This window comes from Cladophialophora bantiana (genome assembly GCF_000835475.1).
Source record: "Cladophialophora bantiana CBS 173.52 unplaced genomic scaffold supercont1.24, whole genome shotgun sequence".
Classification (NCBI taxonomy): Eukaryota; Fungi; Ascomycota; class Eurotiomycetes; order Chaetothyriales; family Herpotrichiellaceae; genus Cladophialophora; species Cladophialophora bantiana.
This window is the reverse complement of record NW_015971598.1, coordinates 380,886-396,729: the sequence shown is the minus strand read 5'-3', so window position 1 is coordinate 396,729 and position 15,844 is coordinate 380,886. Positions and strand designations below refer to the sequence as shown.

The 15,844-nt window shown below is 50.7% G+C and overlaps 5 protein-coding genes across 5 annotated transcripts; 3 read left to right on the top strand and 2 right to left on the bottom strand.

Annotated features, from left to right (window-relative positions):
* Window positions 1-282: 282 nt before the first annotated feature.
* On the top strand, window positions 283-1,677 carry Z519_11902 (uncharacterized protein; the record flags this gene model as incomplete). Its single annotated transcript, XM_016769610.1, has 2 exons — window positions 283-1,487; window positions 1,542-1,677. The coding sequence occupies 2 exons, from the start codon at window positions 283-285 to the stop codon at window positions 1,675-1,677; spliced, it is 1,341 nt and encodes a 446-aa protein (XP_016614246.1).
* Window positions 1,678-7,831: 6,154 nt separating this feature from the next.
* On the bottom strand, window positions 7,832-8,929 carry Z519_11901 (uncharacterized protein; the record flags this gene model as incomplete). Its single annotated transcript, XM_016769609.1, has 3 exons — window positions 7,832-8,269; window positions 8,340-8,669; window positions 8,726-8,929. The coding sequence occupies 3 exons, from the start codon at window positions 8,927-8,929 to the stop codon at window positions 7,832-7,834; spliced, it is 972 nt and encodes a 323-aa protein (XP_016614245.1).
* Window positions 8,930-9,934: 1,005 nt separating this feature from the next.
* Window positions 9,935-10,486, top strand: Z519_11900 (uncharacterized protein; the record flags this gene model as incomplete). Its single annotated transcript, XM_016769608.1, has 2 exons — window positions 9,935-10,181; window positions 10,233-10,486. The coding sequence occupies 2 exons, from the start codon at window positions 9,935-9,937 to the stop codon at window positions 10,484-10,486; spliced, it is 501 nt and encodes a 166-aa protein (XP_016614244.1).
* Window positions 10,487-10,547: 61 nt separating this feature from the next.
* Z519_11899 (uncharacterized protein) lies at window positions 10,548-11,959 on the bottom strand (the record flags this gene model as incomplete). The annotated part of the gene is made up of 6 exons (XM_016769607.1): window positions 10,548-11,015; window positions 11,068-11,139; window positions 11,189-11,329; window positions 11,385-11,496; window positions 11,542-11,608; window positions 11,668-11,959. The coding sequence occupies 6 exons, from the start codon at window positions 11,957-11,959 to the stop codon at window positions 10,548-10,550; spliced, it is 1,152 nt and encodes a 383-aa protein (XP_016614243.1).
* A 429-nt stretch (window positions 11,960-12,388) lies between these two features.
* On the top strand, window positions 12,389-15,317 carry Z519_11898 (uncharacterized protein; the record flags this gene model as incomplete). The annotated part of the gene is made up of 4 exons (XM_016769606.1): window positions 12,389-12,643; window positions 12,691-14,650; window positions 14,754-14,797; window positions 15,132-15,317. 4 exons carry the CDS (start codon window positions 12,389-12,391, stop codon window positions 15,315-15,317), a joined length of 2,445 nt encoding a protein of 814 aa, XP_016614242.1.
* Window positions 15,318-15,844: the final 527 nt, after the last annotated feature.

Genomic DNA, 15,844 nt, shown 5'->3' with positions numbered 1-15,844 from the left:
TCAGGCACAGTTGATCGACGAAAGGGGTATGGAAACGCATTACCTCGTATTACTCGAAATCCTAAGGGCTCGAAACCGTACAAACGAAGTTTCTTGAGATTTTACAAGCATATTTGGAGTTTTTATCCCTCAACCATGGATTAGTGCTGATGTCTCGCCAAAGCGGTGAGTGCAAAATAGTTTCAGAGCAGTCCAGGCCTGATATCAGAAAGCCCATATCATGGAGCTGCTTTACTATGCGCGGCAACTTCACGGCCGTCGACCTATCTTGCAACCGCAATCATGGTTTCAATCCTATCTCCTACCACAGTCCCCTTGCCGAGTGTCGAAGTTGTCAAAAAGAGCGCTGAGGAAACCCAAACCAATGGCACCACTACCGGTGCAAACTACTGGTGGAACACAAGTGGTGCCGACCTCAGTCGAATGCTTCAGGAGGCCTCGTATCCTGATGATGTTCGAAGGCACTTTCTCGACTGGTACCGTGACAACATATGTCCACTGCTTGGCGGTCGCCCACAAAGTGACTCTCCCAAGTGCGCGATAGGTTGGGACGGCAATCCTCTGGAGTTCAGCTTCGAGCTCAAAGGCTCAATCAAGAAACAAGCAGTTCGATTTGTGGTCGACCTGAGTCAGCTTCGTCCACAAGACTCAAACAATCTCCTGAACCCAGAAAACACTCAAAAGCTCGTCGATGTGCTGTCTAAGGAGCAACATGGTTTTGACGACCAATGGTACAAAATTTTGAAAGAATGGTTCGTCTACGACCATCTACCTATTGACGAGCAGCGAGCCTTGATCGAAAAGGCGGGCCAAAGCAGTCCCGTCATTGTCGGGTTCGACATTGGCCCCAAGCTCGAGGCGGCGTCTCAACTGCCGGTGATGGGCAAAGTGTACTTTCTTCCTTGCTTCAGAGCTGCCGCCCAGGACGTGACCCACTGGCAGGCGGTCAGTGCAGCCATCTACCACCTTCCCAACGTCCATTCTTACCCAAATATCCTCAAGTCATGCCAAATGATCACCGACTATCTCTCTGACAAGCCTGAGCCCTGGCGGATGGGAACGCGCTGGCTCGCCACCGACCTGATTTCGCCAGCAAAAGCACGCTTGAAGGTCTACAATCGGTGTTTCGCCACGGACTTCGACAGCATCTGGGACTACTACACCCTTGGCGGAAGAATCCCCAACCTCGATGGAGACAAAGACAAATTTCGAGACTTGATGGATTGCCTGAGCGGAGTTTCGTACGAAGAAAGTCGGAGCAAAGATGAGATGAACATGAAGAGATTCTCTTCGATGACGAAGAAACTGACCGCTGTTTATTTCGCGCTGTCAGCAGACCACCCTTACCCGGTGCCCAAGCTCTGTCTATACCCGTCCAACTTTGCACCAAACGACCAAGTCATTGCCCGCGGTCTCGATACTTGGCTGACGAAGCACGGATGGGAGGACGACGGCAAATCCGTTGAAAAGCAGGTGAAAAGCTCCTTGTAAGTACCTTTTCCGGTGGCCAAGCTGACCTTTGCTGAAACACAAATGACTAGCACTCACCGTGCCCTGGACGAGCGCACAGGGATCTTCACCTTCATTGGCATTGGCCCGAAAGGCGATCCGACCCAAAGCCAGTTAACCATCCAGGCATACGTGACACCGGAGCTGTACATACAGCCACGTTACTAGATGGACCTGAGAACCATCGGGAAGGGCGGTCGGAATAAGTGTCGCAAATGTTATGGTAGTTGAGCTTTTCCCTCTTCAGATGGAAAAAAGACTGGGATATGGAATTGAATAGATTGTAAAGCAGAGTCTCAGCTTTGCTGATAGAATATATGCAGGCCTTGTCTAGTACCAACACTTCTTCAAGAGGTGCTCAGCCACGCAATGGCGGCGGCGAATTTCCCATTCAGAAAGTCTTCCTTGAAGTTCCTTCAAAACAAAATCCCACGATGACGGAGTCCCCCGCCTGCACCGTCTTTTCTACACCCTGTCTACGCAAGGACTTTCAAGAAGTGTGAATCTTCCTCGTTCGACTCAATCCGTCATTTTGCTTCAAAGCACCTCAACGCCCCGACGTGGACGTCAAGCAGTGCGAATCACCGAATGAAATGTCCCTCCTCCAGTGTTAAGGAATAAGACATACAGAAGCGCGGCACCAATGCAAGACTTCCTTCGCTGCCTTCGCTTCATCCATTCATGGGTTGGTCTCATGATTAGTACAGAGTATTAATCCATGCATAAGTCAATCTAACGATCAGTATTCAACCGAGCCACGTTGCCCGGTCCGGCGTTCGAGCGTGGTTGAGACGGATTTGCCGGCTAGGTAATCATCACTAATATTGCCCTGCGAGTAAAGGCAAGGAAAGATGGGGGCCGTCGTCGGAGATCAGCAACAATTTCCTTAATGTGCCTGGTCCATTTTATCCACCTGAGCCCTCCTCCATTTGGAAAGAGGCATAACTACTCCATGATCGTGCTAAATATTACACCGGAGATTTTCCTTATCTAGAGCCCCTTCTCCTTCCTCATAGGCACGCAAATGTGTATACCGCAATCTTTTCACAAGTGGTTCTCGTGCTCAGATGTGGGTCCAGACGAGGCGAATGGGTGGAGTTGCAGCTAATCACCGTTCGTCTTATTAACAACAGGGGGGATACCTAGGAGGCCGGCGAGAGCGCACATTGACTCAGATAACCCGCCTGGCTTTGGGCGCTAATATAACATTGCCAATACTCTTCGATAGGTTGCGATACTTCTCGACATTTACTGTGAGATAGATCGAGTGTCGAGGTTAAAAGATCGATACAGTGATGGCCATTGTCAAGCGTTGCCAGTTTGATTGCTAGTCTGATCGCCTTTACTAGCAAATGCCAACAGCGCCATTTACATCACACCGTTGATCTGGAACAGAATGAGGCCGCCAGGGAATCCTCAGAAATGGTACGCCCAAACCAGGCAAAAGTTCATACAAATAGTTAGAGTTCGCTGGATAAGCAGAGAGAAAGACACGATTAAGATAGATCATTGATCAATACTATCCGTTCAACTGAACACAGTTCTCGATATTACAGATCAACGCGGGTTGCAGGGGAATTTCCGGCCGACTTTGGCGGTCAGTACCGCCGCTCTTAGAGGATTTGTCCCCTCAAGATCGCTCAGCGCCAGTCCATTCCCGCATCAACCCCCATCTTCCTATACACCACGCAACTATGCAACCAGCACAGGGGACAAGAAACCGTCCCCCTTTCAGAAACACTAAGGGATCCGTCCAACTCTTCAAAAATGATGAGTGCCTTCGATCGCACTGTCATGTCACTTCGAGGACCTGGAAAGACTGTTCTGTGGGTTTCTTCACTGCCGTAGAGAGGGCGTTTTCCAACCTTCGCAAGATCGACTCGAAGTACAATCTATCATCTATCTCCTCTCCTCTTATCCATTCTAGTGACCTTACCCAAATTTGATGTTTAGGCCGGACACTCAAAATCTTATTATTTTGCCGTGCGTGAGGAACTCCTTCTAAACTTTCCTATTCTTCTTGTCAGTGACGTTTTCGTATCGTCTAACACTATTAGTAAAGAGAGGAAGTTTAGGAAAGAAGGCACTTCCCGGAAGCGGTATGGCCCTACAGCTTCTCAACCAGAGGTAGACAGTCCAATGTTCGGCCGAGTGTTATCGACGACACTGTCAACAACTCGCCGAGAAGGGTACTGTAAAGAAATCACATGTAGACTCTTCGAAAGAAATATTTGGGGAGTGATGAAGTGGATACGGTAAGAGAGTGAAGTATATAGTACCTACGAATAGAAGACATTACTAATGGCGCGACAAGTCGGTGTGATTTTCTTGGTGAAAATCGGCCTGACTTCCTTATATAGTAACAGAGCACTTCAGGGTTTGCCATACACGTGCAACGACGTACAGATGCCTATCCAGCAGGTCGGGAATCGAGAACTCGTTTCTAGTCGGTGCTGACAGGGCAACACCACCAACGCCACCCCCAGAGAGGCAGTGGCTAATGCAACGAGCGCCTAGCTCGGCGGCGGCAGTGAGGAGGAGGAAAGGACCGATAAGACACTCAGGAATAGGTAGACGGCACCAAAATCATAGGATAATACTCTGTTCTCTGTGTAAAGAATGGCACACTGCCAGCACTGTAAACTATCCTTCACTCTTAGTCCTTTTTGGTCCAACATGTGACAAGACAACTCTCCTTCCTGCTACCCTCCCCCCCCCCCAAAACATCCCAGCACAGCCACTTTGCCTTGTTACAATATAATGCGTACACTAACGGTATGGGTGTAGTAGGTTCTGTTGTCCAAATGAGTGTGTATTCATTGCTCTGTCGACCACCAGGATCAACAGGTGTCTATCTGTGAGATATTTACTCCAAACGAGTGTCTGTAAAGGAGTACTATTGTCACAGGATTCAGCTCAACAGGGCACTCTGTATCTGTCCAGCTGAAGAAGGGACCCAGCTGAGTGAGTGCGGTAGCGAGGCTATACGAGGCTGACTCGGTACATTGATCAACAACGAGCTCGACGTCGTTGGTATCCAATTGTTCACAGTCCAACAGGTTCACTCCTGCCTTTGGCTATGGCGCGGTGGCCTCCTCCATTGAGCCATCCGATTCCCCTTCAGCTTATTGTCCTTGGCCAAGGACCCATAGGGACTTTGAGATCAAAATGTCGAATGTCGATAAACCCAGCTTGCTTTAACTGAGCTTCCCATCTTGATCTATCATCGACAGATCTTCAGTCACTGTCAACCACAGTGATGAGAGGCAGTGGCATGGCAAATGCAAATCACCCGAGTCCAGAGACGCGCAGCGCAGATCCTCACAGTGAGCCTCCCGGACAACCGCTGGAGCTTCAGTGGACGTAGAAGCACACCTGCTCTCGGCGGCACAAAAACTCGACTAGACAGTAATGCGAGCGACTAAACCCATCAGAATCACGCCTCTCTTCGCTGAGACGATGTCACGAGCCCACCGTTGTTCCCAAGTACCCTACGCCTTCCACCCGAATCGGGTGAACGGTATAGGAAGAAAAGGATAAGGCAAAGGATGGTTGAAGCACAAGCTAAGGAGAGCAAAAGCACAAGGCTATCAGTTGACAAGGCTGTCGGTTAACGCCACCTTGCCCTTTTCACGTGACAGAAAGAGGGGAAGCTATAAGAGTTCGGGTGAGAGAGAACTCTTCCTTTTTCTTAAGCGTTGGGTCGTTGTTAATAGGACTACGTGACATAGAACAAGGCATTCAGCTAATCCAATTCTCTGTACCTACTGCGTAGCGTAGGTCCCTGATAGACAACCCCTCCAAGGACAACCAAGCGGCACAAAGCCCCCCCCCTTCCCCCCCAGGTAGTCATTGAGCATCCTCAAAAGCTACGACGGCACCAAGAACGACTAGCTCGAGAAGCGTCAACTGCATGTTGTCCTTCCATGGAGGACTCCACCACTCATGATGATCGCCATATATCGAGATGTTGGTGTCAAAGAACATGACGCCAGAGCTCGCAATGACTAGCTTGGGTAGCTATCTGTTTGTTGGTGGGCTGTTTCTGGACGAGAGAAAGGAGCAGCAGGAGAAGAGCGGGTAGAGAAGGCTAAACAGCCCTCGGCACCAAGCTTACGAGCCAGGATCACGAAGACCCAGGTTGAAAACGCAGTGGTCTATCGCATGTTCGTTGCTGCAAATTTTTCCCGCGAACTCATAACGAAGGAAACGATCGGACTCGAGGAATCCAGGATAAGGAAATCTTCTAAGGCTCTCGCACGAGGCATTCTTTTGAAAATCCTCGCAGGTCTTCGCGATCCTGGCTTACATCAACATGATTTCATCAATCCAGGATTTCTTCGAGCAAGCCTTTGGGGTGACTCTCTTCCTGTGACTGCACAAAGTCTTAAGCGGTATATACACTGCTCCAACGCTGACATTTTGCTCTTCTGTGATGCTCAGCGGATGGTGTTGGCCCCAGTCTTCACAAAACATAGTTTCGTCTAAGAACTTCAGGTTGCATGTCCTCTGCTATTCACGTCAATCAACCAGAAAAGCATGAGATCGAGCGCCTTTAGCATCGTGCAAGGGACTGCAATTCATCCGGTGCACCGGAACATCATTTCAGTGGCAACTCGGGAGGTATTGGTTCCGTTGAACCCATGGCTAATAGACATCCTCTTAATTACACAGGGCGCTACACCGATCGTTGCGGTCAAACACCTATTGCAGGAACTGGAGAAGTCCGGTCACAAGTTGGAAGTCCAAGTTGAAATAAGCAAACTAAGTCATTCGCACTTGATGAAAGCTTTAGCGGCGTACATAATAGACATCAAGGAGAGGCTCATATTTCAAAGAGCTGAAGGAGGCAACCTGAGGGATACCTGGCATCAATTGGACAATCCCAGGACGACAAACGAAGAACCTGATAACATGGGTGCTTGGGCAGCTCTGTGGTCTCACTGATGTAGTCAAGACCCTGCCACAGGAACAAAGACTTCGGTACCCTTGTGATCGGAGCTATGGGGCTTGCCGTACTCAATCCCCACAATACTGGAAGACAACAAAACACCACCAGCAAATAGGATACCGTAAAATACCAGTACTCTGAAGACGCCACAGCGTCTCGACCGCCGGTGTCGGGTGGATCTGACGTATGGTTTTCGGATGAATTCTGCTGGAGTTCATCATCTGGCCTTTGGATGGTTTCGATCAACCGGAACGATTCGAGGGAGAGGTCACATCATTTTTTGGCATCTTCGATCGCGAGGTGGTTATTAACCCGCTCGTTGCCCGCTTGATTGACCACATGGCGTGTGACCCCCGTTGTGAAATGTGGAGCTCTCTTCGATATATGCTTCTGTTGGTCTACCTTGTCGTCGAGCACCCAGCAAAGGTGAATGAGTTCGTCTACAGTAATGTTCGTGAGAGAGGTCCCCTCCAAAGCGCCGTTGAAGACACGGACGAGGACACGCCGTTAGGTGGTCGCGCAGGTTCAGAAGAACTACACACCCAACTGCGCCAGATCCTCTGCATGGCAGAATGACGCAACAAACACCTTCATGAATATTTTTACTGGCCCATCCACGGCTCCTCAGCCGGGCCTCAAGAGGAGATTCCACTAGCTCTTTGGTCCAGAAGACCACGTGTCGGTTTCAACGACCGTGGCCTCTACATCTCTTCCACAAGACAAGTTAGTGATGGCTGATGAGAACGGCCGGGATCTTAAAAATAGCGCGATGGGCTCTCGCTATCAAGGCAACTATTCCGCCGACCGCTGTGATGATGGCTCAAGCTCTAGTTCTCTGCGGTAGATACCTAGTCGCTGCTAGTCTGGGGAGGAGAACCGAACAGTAGCCTAAAGTGGTTCAACCGGAAATACTAGTTAGTGGTTGGCGAGGCCGTGCGACGACAAAGGCATCAAAATAAAGATTCAAGACGTCTTTCTCTTACTCGAGCTAGACCTCACTACACTAAGCAGACTCGTTGTCGTACCTTTCTGATCTCCCCGTGAGACACCTATAAGTTCGCGGGTTTGGAACCGCGAGTAAGTGTAAGTGTTTCAATATGCTACAATGTTATCATGTTCGTTGGTGTCAGAGAGTGAGGGGTTGAAATTGTTGGTTGTCTATCAAGAGGGACGAAGGAGGCTACCAGTATACCCAAGAGGTAACCGCTGAAATAAAGTGAGTAGGCATGCGTTTCTGACATTTGTTCATCAGGGTCAAGATTTCACACGACCAAGTTTGTTGATGTAAGTTCCGCCATTGACTATATCAGAAACCATTGAGAGCCCTAGGATATTTATTGATGCCTTTTGCAGCATTTCACCTGCTCGGGGCTACAACAGAGCCTTCCAATCCATCACACTATAAGCGTCCTTCACGGTGGTCAAGTTGCTCTCCTTGATCCCTAACTCCTCCCTCGTCAACAGGCCCTCTTCACCACTCCAGCTCCGGTCCCTTACTTCGTTCCACATAGCCATCATGATACCCATTTCCATCCCGAAGCCAGGCCAGACGGCACTAAAGTCCTCTAGAGACGTCTGCACGTATTTGGAGGGTTTGCCGGTAACTTCGGACCAGTCGCTTAGCAGTTTCCCCGACGTGGTTTCTTCACTGTGAGCTAGGACGAAGCGCCCCTGGGGACGAAGGGTGAGATGTGGCTGTTTCAGAATGGCCAGGGCGAAGATTCCGATATTTTTGTGCGGGTCGCCAATCGCTTTGATGGGCGTGTCGGGCCGAGCGGGAGATAATTGGATGTAAGCATTGGCAGTTTTCTGTGTGGCCACTTGGTTAGTATCTAAATCGCTTGAGTAATTTAGGGTAAACCATGGAAACTGGACCTACCAAGTAGTTCGGCGTGAATATAGGATAGGCAAAGTTGTTCCCGTACCAGCTGATCCAGAAGAAGGTGGTCTTGGCGAGCAAGGCTTTATCGGATCTGATGTAGTCGTCGATCCGGTTCTTGCCTTCGAAGTGTGGGACAATATATTTACCGTCTGTCAGCTTCTTGCCATTGGGGAGCGTGCTCCAGATATAATGTTCCAGGGTGGCAGTCTTGGAAGCGGCTTTGGCCATGTTGATACCCTGCGCAACTTCTATTTCAATTGCCTTTTCAGGACCGTGGGCGATGAAGGGCTCAAAGAAATCGGTTATGGCGAAGACGGCGTGCGAGCCCTGCAGCGGTTGCACGCTTAGTGTTTGTCATCTCAAAGCGGGAGCGCCGTTCTTACCTCAAATGCTTTGATCAGCGAATGCTCGTCGTTGATGTCGGCCTTGACGAGTTCAACACCTCGCTTAGCCAAGGCAGCGGCTTTCTCGCTGTTTGGATTGCGAGTCAGACCTCTGATCTTGTAGCTGCCATCTTCAAGTGCCGCATTGATAAGAGAAAGGCCTTGAGTGCCTGTGGCACCGACAACGGTCAAGAGCTTGGCCATGCTGTCTGAGCAAGAGTAGCCTGGGGTTAGAGGTATATGAAGAATGTTAGAGAGGTGAGGAATGCTTCTCAATGAATCTGCGTTGTGTTAGCTGATGGAGAACTTGAATTTCCTTCTCTCTTCTTGAGTACGAACAGCCGGGTTCTTATACCGGTTCCCTTGGCTCATATTCACCTACCATTTGAACTTGATGCTGCTGAGCAATTCGACATGGCGTCAGGTCGGCATCCTTCCTTGATGCTGCTAACATTTTCTTGCCGTGGAAGGAGCAGCAAGCACACAAGCGAATACGAGAGCTGAATAATGAAAGAACCTTACGGCAGGGTTCGGACAGATTCTCTCGAGCATTCGACTAGGTGGTCCGAGTAAGCTTTTCCCAGGCCGGTCTTGTAACGCACCATTATTAATGAATGTGGTGAAGTCATCGGAGAATATGGGGCAATGTGTAAAGGCGGCGAGGAGGAAGGGTCTACGTAAAAGTGGAAGGGTGTAGATGCAAGAGACGAGGTCCGTCAAGATCCCTTTTCTGTCAATTTCTTTCTTGTGATTGATTCAAGAGACAGGGTGGGTACTGCAGAGATTCCGGCTACCCCTTTCGTTAATCCGTACACGTTGCTCTGATTGGTCCAGAGAACCCAAAGCATGACGCTCGCGCCAAGCAGTTGCTGACAAAGGCAGACGGGCTCCTTTCGGCAAAGCTCCCAGTTTGAGTTCCGCTGCACCACGTGCATCCGCCTTTTTTCATTGTCACCGCGGGCAACAGTTCCCCCGCGGCGAGCGAGCTTCAATTTGGTCAAACGCCCTTCAAGGTCGTTTGACTCCGAGGAAGCTGGCGTCCTTTGACCTGAAGGCAGCGAGGCAGGCACTAGAGCAGCCAGAGATCATCTCCCTGTATTTTGAACAAACAGTGCTGCTTTATCGCCCAACTGCAACGCATTAATCATCCATCCTCACTGCCCTTCTCCTAGTTCCTTCCTCGCCTGCGTCAACTTTCCGACACTCGCTATGGCTACAAGCGTAGCCTCCAAGCGCCTCTTCCAAGAATACAAGTCCCTCCTGACCAATCCGCCCGATGGGATCACCGCCGGACCTGTGAGCGAGGATGATCTCTTCGTCTGGGAAGCTCTGATCCAGGGGCCCGAAGGCACTCCGTTCGAAGGCGGCATTTTCCCCGCAGAACTCAAATTCCCCAAAGATTATCCTCTGAACCCGCCCAAGATGAAGTTCCTAGGTGAAATTTGGCATCCTAATGGTATAAGTAAACTCATTACTGTCCAACAGCGCTTCCACTGACGAGCGGCAGTATACACTAACGGCGAAGTCTGCATTTCCATCCTGCATCCTCCCGGCGACGATCCAAATCATTACGAGAGTGCCTCAGAGAGGTGGTCACCAATCCAAAGCGTGGAGAAGATCCTGATATCTGTCATGTCAATGCTGGCCGAGCCCAATGATGAGAGCCCGGCAAACGTGGAGGCGGCAAAAATGTGGAGAGAACGACGACCAGATTTTGAGAAGAAAGTGAGGGAAGGGGTACGACGATCATTAGGTTTATGAGTGCTGCATACTACTGCATTCCTGGGGAAATGAGCGACCTCCCATCTTCACTCCTCATCTTCTACAAACAGAGCCGTTCCCCCAGCTTCCCAGTCAGCCAGCCCTCGAGGCCGCCTGGTCTCTCGTCCAGACTTTGAATTTCAGCCTTTCGGTTCAACATGAGCATCCGCTGAACCTCGGTGACTACCTCCTGCAGACCCGGCAGAGGGGTGCCTGCTTGATCGCGCCATTCCCGGCTCCCCAGCAATCCCATGGCTGTCATTCTGTCACGTTTCGACAACTGTATAGTCGGATAGCCGATATCTTGATGTGGAAGAACGTCTTCTGAGTTAACGCCTACCCATCTTATATCTGGGATGTTACAACCATGCTCTTGTACCAAATTTTTCGATCCGTATAGGTAGCACTTCAGAATGCCGACGCCATGTGGATCCCAGTCGAACAGGCCAAATATTGGGAGAGGGGATGGAGAGTGATCGAGAAGCTGGCGTAAGAAATTTCGAGTGGTTACGTCAGGATATCCCCTGGCCTGCGAAACCAGTCAGTGCTCAAGTCATCTGACCGAGAAGGAAGTGCTTCACGGTTACGAGAAGGCCCGGTCCGATGGTTGGGTTCTGGTGGAATTCTCTCTCAGTCAGAGCATTGAATGTTGCCTGCGTTTTTGTCAGCCAATCTGTCTGAAGGAGAATTTCCTCAACAGACTTCTTTCTCAATGACGAGGATCCACTTGATATGTTCCGTGCCGGTGAAGGGGGTGTTGATGCAGACGGTCTGGATAACGGGTGCCTGCTCACTAGTGAGAGCATAGCTGAGTCCGGCAATGAGGCCTTTGGGGCTTGCAACCTGAGAGAACCGAATGAGAAGTGAAAGGTGAGAAGTGGAGTGGCTGTCCGCATACGACGTTGAGGTCTCGTCTTGTCACCTGGCACGTGTGTGCAATATCATCGACATATCGATCCACCATTTCTTGATCTTTGAAAAGAGCCACATCGTGGTAATAAATGTCTCTGCTGCTGAGTTAGTGGCCATTCGATCGGATTCTAACAGCGACGGACCTCTTCGTGATTGTGACACCTTGTTTGATTGCAACATATATCTCACGCAAAATTCGTCCAACACAGGCTCAACAAGATGTCAGAGCCACTGACCGAAGGAAGCCGGAGTAGACATCTGTCACTCACCGAATCGCCGCGCTTCGTCCTTGTTCTTGCCCGGCAAGTGGTATCTGACTCTTCGAGATTCGACATGCCATTTCAACCGCATGGCGTCGTTTTCGTCGAGGTAAGGTTTCACTGCTACTATTCGATTCAGGGCAACGACCGCCTTGCCGTCGCCTGACGGGAGTCTGAGTTCATGTACGATGGCATTGAAGGTTGCCTCGATGTAGTCAAGAACTTGCTGGTTCGCAGCAGTGACGGTGACCCCAGCGAACTGCGATGATTGATCGAATTGAGACGGCCCTAAAGCGTCCATGAGCAAGCATTGTTGGGAAGGCCGTATATAAAGTTTCGTGCAGTGACCTGTAAGAGTCAAGGCTGCGAATAGCCAGGGGCAAACCTGAGCCTGGGTTGAGCTGCGGTGACGCCACGCCAAGACACGCCTCACGTGCCTGGCCCACTAGCCTATTGCCATGCCCGGAACGGATGACGCAGGCACAATTAGCGCTGGTGCCCCTGCTGCCACAATGTTGCACAACCAATCTCGTCCACATCGTTCCTGCGTCGCTTATCGATATGCCGAGTGGCCTCACCCTTTATTTATTGCTTCCACCAATTTTTTGGTCGGTGTACTTGAACGGTGAGCCGCATGGACGATCAACCGTTTTCAATGCTTCCTCGTGCTGTCAGCAGCTCTATCCAGTCGAGTCATGTCCAACCCACTTTAGAGTCCAATCTATTGAAGATGGTGCAAACTCGACAGTCTTCGCAAAAGGCGGCGGACGCTGTCGCGAACGGCCATGCCGAAGGAATCGCCAATGGGCACGTCAATGGGCATACACTAACCCCAACCTCAAGTGTCGGCGAGGGCTTAGATCGGTCACGATGGCGATTGCTCGATGAATCAGGTCGGCATACCTGGCACTACCTCAAGACCGACAAAGAGGTTGCAGAATGGCCGCAGTCGGCCGCGGACAAGTACTATTTGGGGTTGCCAACAGTGGGTTTGATCTTTCCACGGGCTTGAATATTTGCTGACCAGCCAAGGACCTCCCTGACCTTCCCCCTGCCTCAAAAGCATCGGAGTCGATAGACAACTGCCTGAGCTTCTATTCACAACTGCAACTGCCTCCGGGCAATTGGGCTTGCGAATATGGCGGGCCTCTCTTCCTCATGCCCGGAATCGTATGCTGCTGGTACGCAACTGGGACGCCCATTCCCCTCGAATACAAAATTGAGATGAAAAATTACCTTTTCGCAAGACAAAATAAAGACGGTGGATGGGGACTGCACGTCGAAGGTCACAGTTCGGTTTTCGGCACGGCCATGAACTACACCGTCTTAAGAATACTGGGAGCAAGCGAGGAAGATCCAAGAATGATCAAAGCAAGAGGAAAGCTCCACGCAATGGGCGGGGCTACCAATGGTCCTCACTGGGCTAAATTTTGGCTCAGCGTCTTGGGAGTTACCCGTTGGGAGATAGTCAATCCTGTTCCTCCTGAACTCTGGCTGTTGCCTGACTGGGTGCCCATTGCTCCATGGCGGTGGTGGGTGCATATGCGTCAAGTTTTCCTCCCCATGTCCTACGTCTGGTCCAAGAGATTCACCGTTCCCGAGAACGCCCTGATTCGATCGTTGCGACAGGAACTGTTCGTGCAGCCTTACGAGTCCATTGATTTTGGGGCACATCGGAATTCAATTGCCCCTGAAGACAACTATCATCCAAAATCCTGGCTTTTGAATCTGATAATGTTCCTCCTGGTGTGGATTTGGATACCTCTTCTTAGAACCAAATCGATTGTCGAGAAAGCTGAAGCTTGGGTTTGGCGTCTTGTCCAATATGAAGACCACAACACAGACTATGCAGACCTTGCTCCAGTCAACGCCCCTATGAACACAATCTGCTGCTTCATCAAAGAAGGCCCTGACAGTTACTCATTCAAGAGGCACCTCTATCGCCTTGAGGAGTACCTCTGGGTTAATAAAGAGGGAATGCTTGTCAACGGAACCAACGGCGTTCAAGTTTGGGACACGTCATTTACCATCCAAGCCTGTGTTGAGGCAGGCTTGGCCGACTCACCCAAGTGGAAACCGATGCTCATCAAAGGATTGGAATATTTGGAGTCTGAACAAATCCGGGAAGAAGTCCCCGATCGGGACGTCTGTTACCGCCAAGCACGCAAAGGGGCATGGCCATTCAGCACAAAGTTGCAGGGCTATACCGTCTCCGACTGCACAAGTGAGGCGCTCCGTGTTGTCCTGCTTCTCCAGAATGGCCACGGCTACAAGCCATTGATTGACGACTCTCGCATTCGTGATGCGGTTGACGTCCTTCTAACCATGCAGAACAAACATACTGGTGGCTTCGCAAGCTACGAGCCCCAACGCGGCTCTGAGTACATGGAGCTGCTCAACGCTGCCGAAGTCTTTGGCCGCATCATGGTGGAGTACGATTACCCGGAATGCACAACCGCCGTGGTCACGGTTCTGTCGCTGTTTCAGAAATTCTACCCGGACTACCGCGCCAACGAGATAAAGGCAGTCAAGGAATCCGCGTTGCAGTATATCCGTCGGGCTCAACGCGATGATGGATCTTGGTACGGCAGTTGGGGTATCTGCTTCACATATGGAGCCATGTTTGCGCTTGAATCCCTGTCCTCTGTGGGCGAAGTGTACTCCAACTCGCCACGCGTCATGAAAGCATGCGAGTTCCTGATCTCGCATCAAATGTCCGACGGTGGCTGGGGCGAGAGCTATCGTGCCTCAGAACTCAAAAAGTGGGTGGACCATGAAAAATCACAGGTTGTGCAGACCTGTTGGGCGGTCATTGCGTTGATGTATGCCGGATACCCTGACCAAGAGCCGATCAGAAGGGCGATCAAAATGGTTATGTCCAGACAGCAGAAGAATGGCGAGTGGCTGCAAGAGGCTATCGAAGGGGTCTTTAATTGCAGCTGCATGATCACCTATCCGAATTACAAGTTCTACTTCCCTGTGAAGGCGATGGGTATGTATATAGCTCGGTGGGGGGACGACAAGCTACTTTGAGAATAGACCGGGCGAATATCGTACGGAGTCCAGGGAACTCGTGCAAACTCACCTACATTCAGGGACCACAACATCCATCTCCATCAACAGCGGCGTGACAGCATCGGTAGGTTGCGGCCTTTTAGCGCCCTGGCATCTATTGCCATATCACAACGTGGCAAGCTGGCACGGGCGATCCTCGATAAACCACAGTACTAATGCCAAACCCCCTTTGTCACTACGACCATATTCCAAATTTTTGTCCTCCTTGCAGATCCTTCAGCGAGCGAGTGCGACCGCGCACACGCTTCGCCTGTCTGGAGGCTAGTCAAAGCAGCTGGTCCCTTGGCATCGGCGATGTGAGCACTGACTGTGGTGGACAGACGTCGAGGTGAGACGAGCGAAGTGGATGCGGCTGTTGAATACGATAACAGTGCCCTGGGTTTGCTGATGACGCGCAGTGCCGACGCAGTTTTGGCGTGTTTGGATATCTGATAGCAACAGCTTGGCCATATTGGCAACCTACGAACGTCTCTGTCTGGTCGAATGACAAGAAACTAAACACGAGAGGAACGTATGGCCTCAGGCGCCAATTCATCTCAGAGTATAGATTCGTGGAAGCTGCATCTATCGCCAAGTGGAAGTGAGTGGAGAATCCGAGCGCCGGGTCAAGAGGATTCAGCTCACTTGACTCAAATTCTCCTGGAATGAGGCTCTCGACGATCCCCAGATAATTACCAGCCGCCCTCCCGAGAATATTGGCCTCCATTTTACATTCAGTTTCGCGCTTGAGGGTACATGCCCTTCCATTCTAGCGGTTCACTATTCGTTTATGCCTTGTTTGATCAACTACAAGAACCCTTTAGGCGTCGCGAAACTTGTTGGACACACTTCACCAACCGGAATATGAAGGTTCAATGGTCTTACTTCGGCGCTGGAGAACTGGGCGACAGTGGAGCGTGAACATAAGACGAGATCCTTCGTACCATCCTCTGATGTGAGGGCTTGTGCAAGATGTGGATCGGGGGAACTTGATGACATGCTCAAGGAAGACATTTCAGAACAGTTCTCGATGTGTACCCATGGATGGCGGGTCTCAGACGCCGGAATATCCCACGAGAACATCGCAAAAGCGATGCAAGAGGCGGAAAACGAGACCTGGCAGCAAGATACC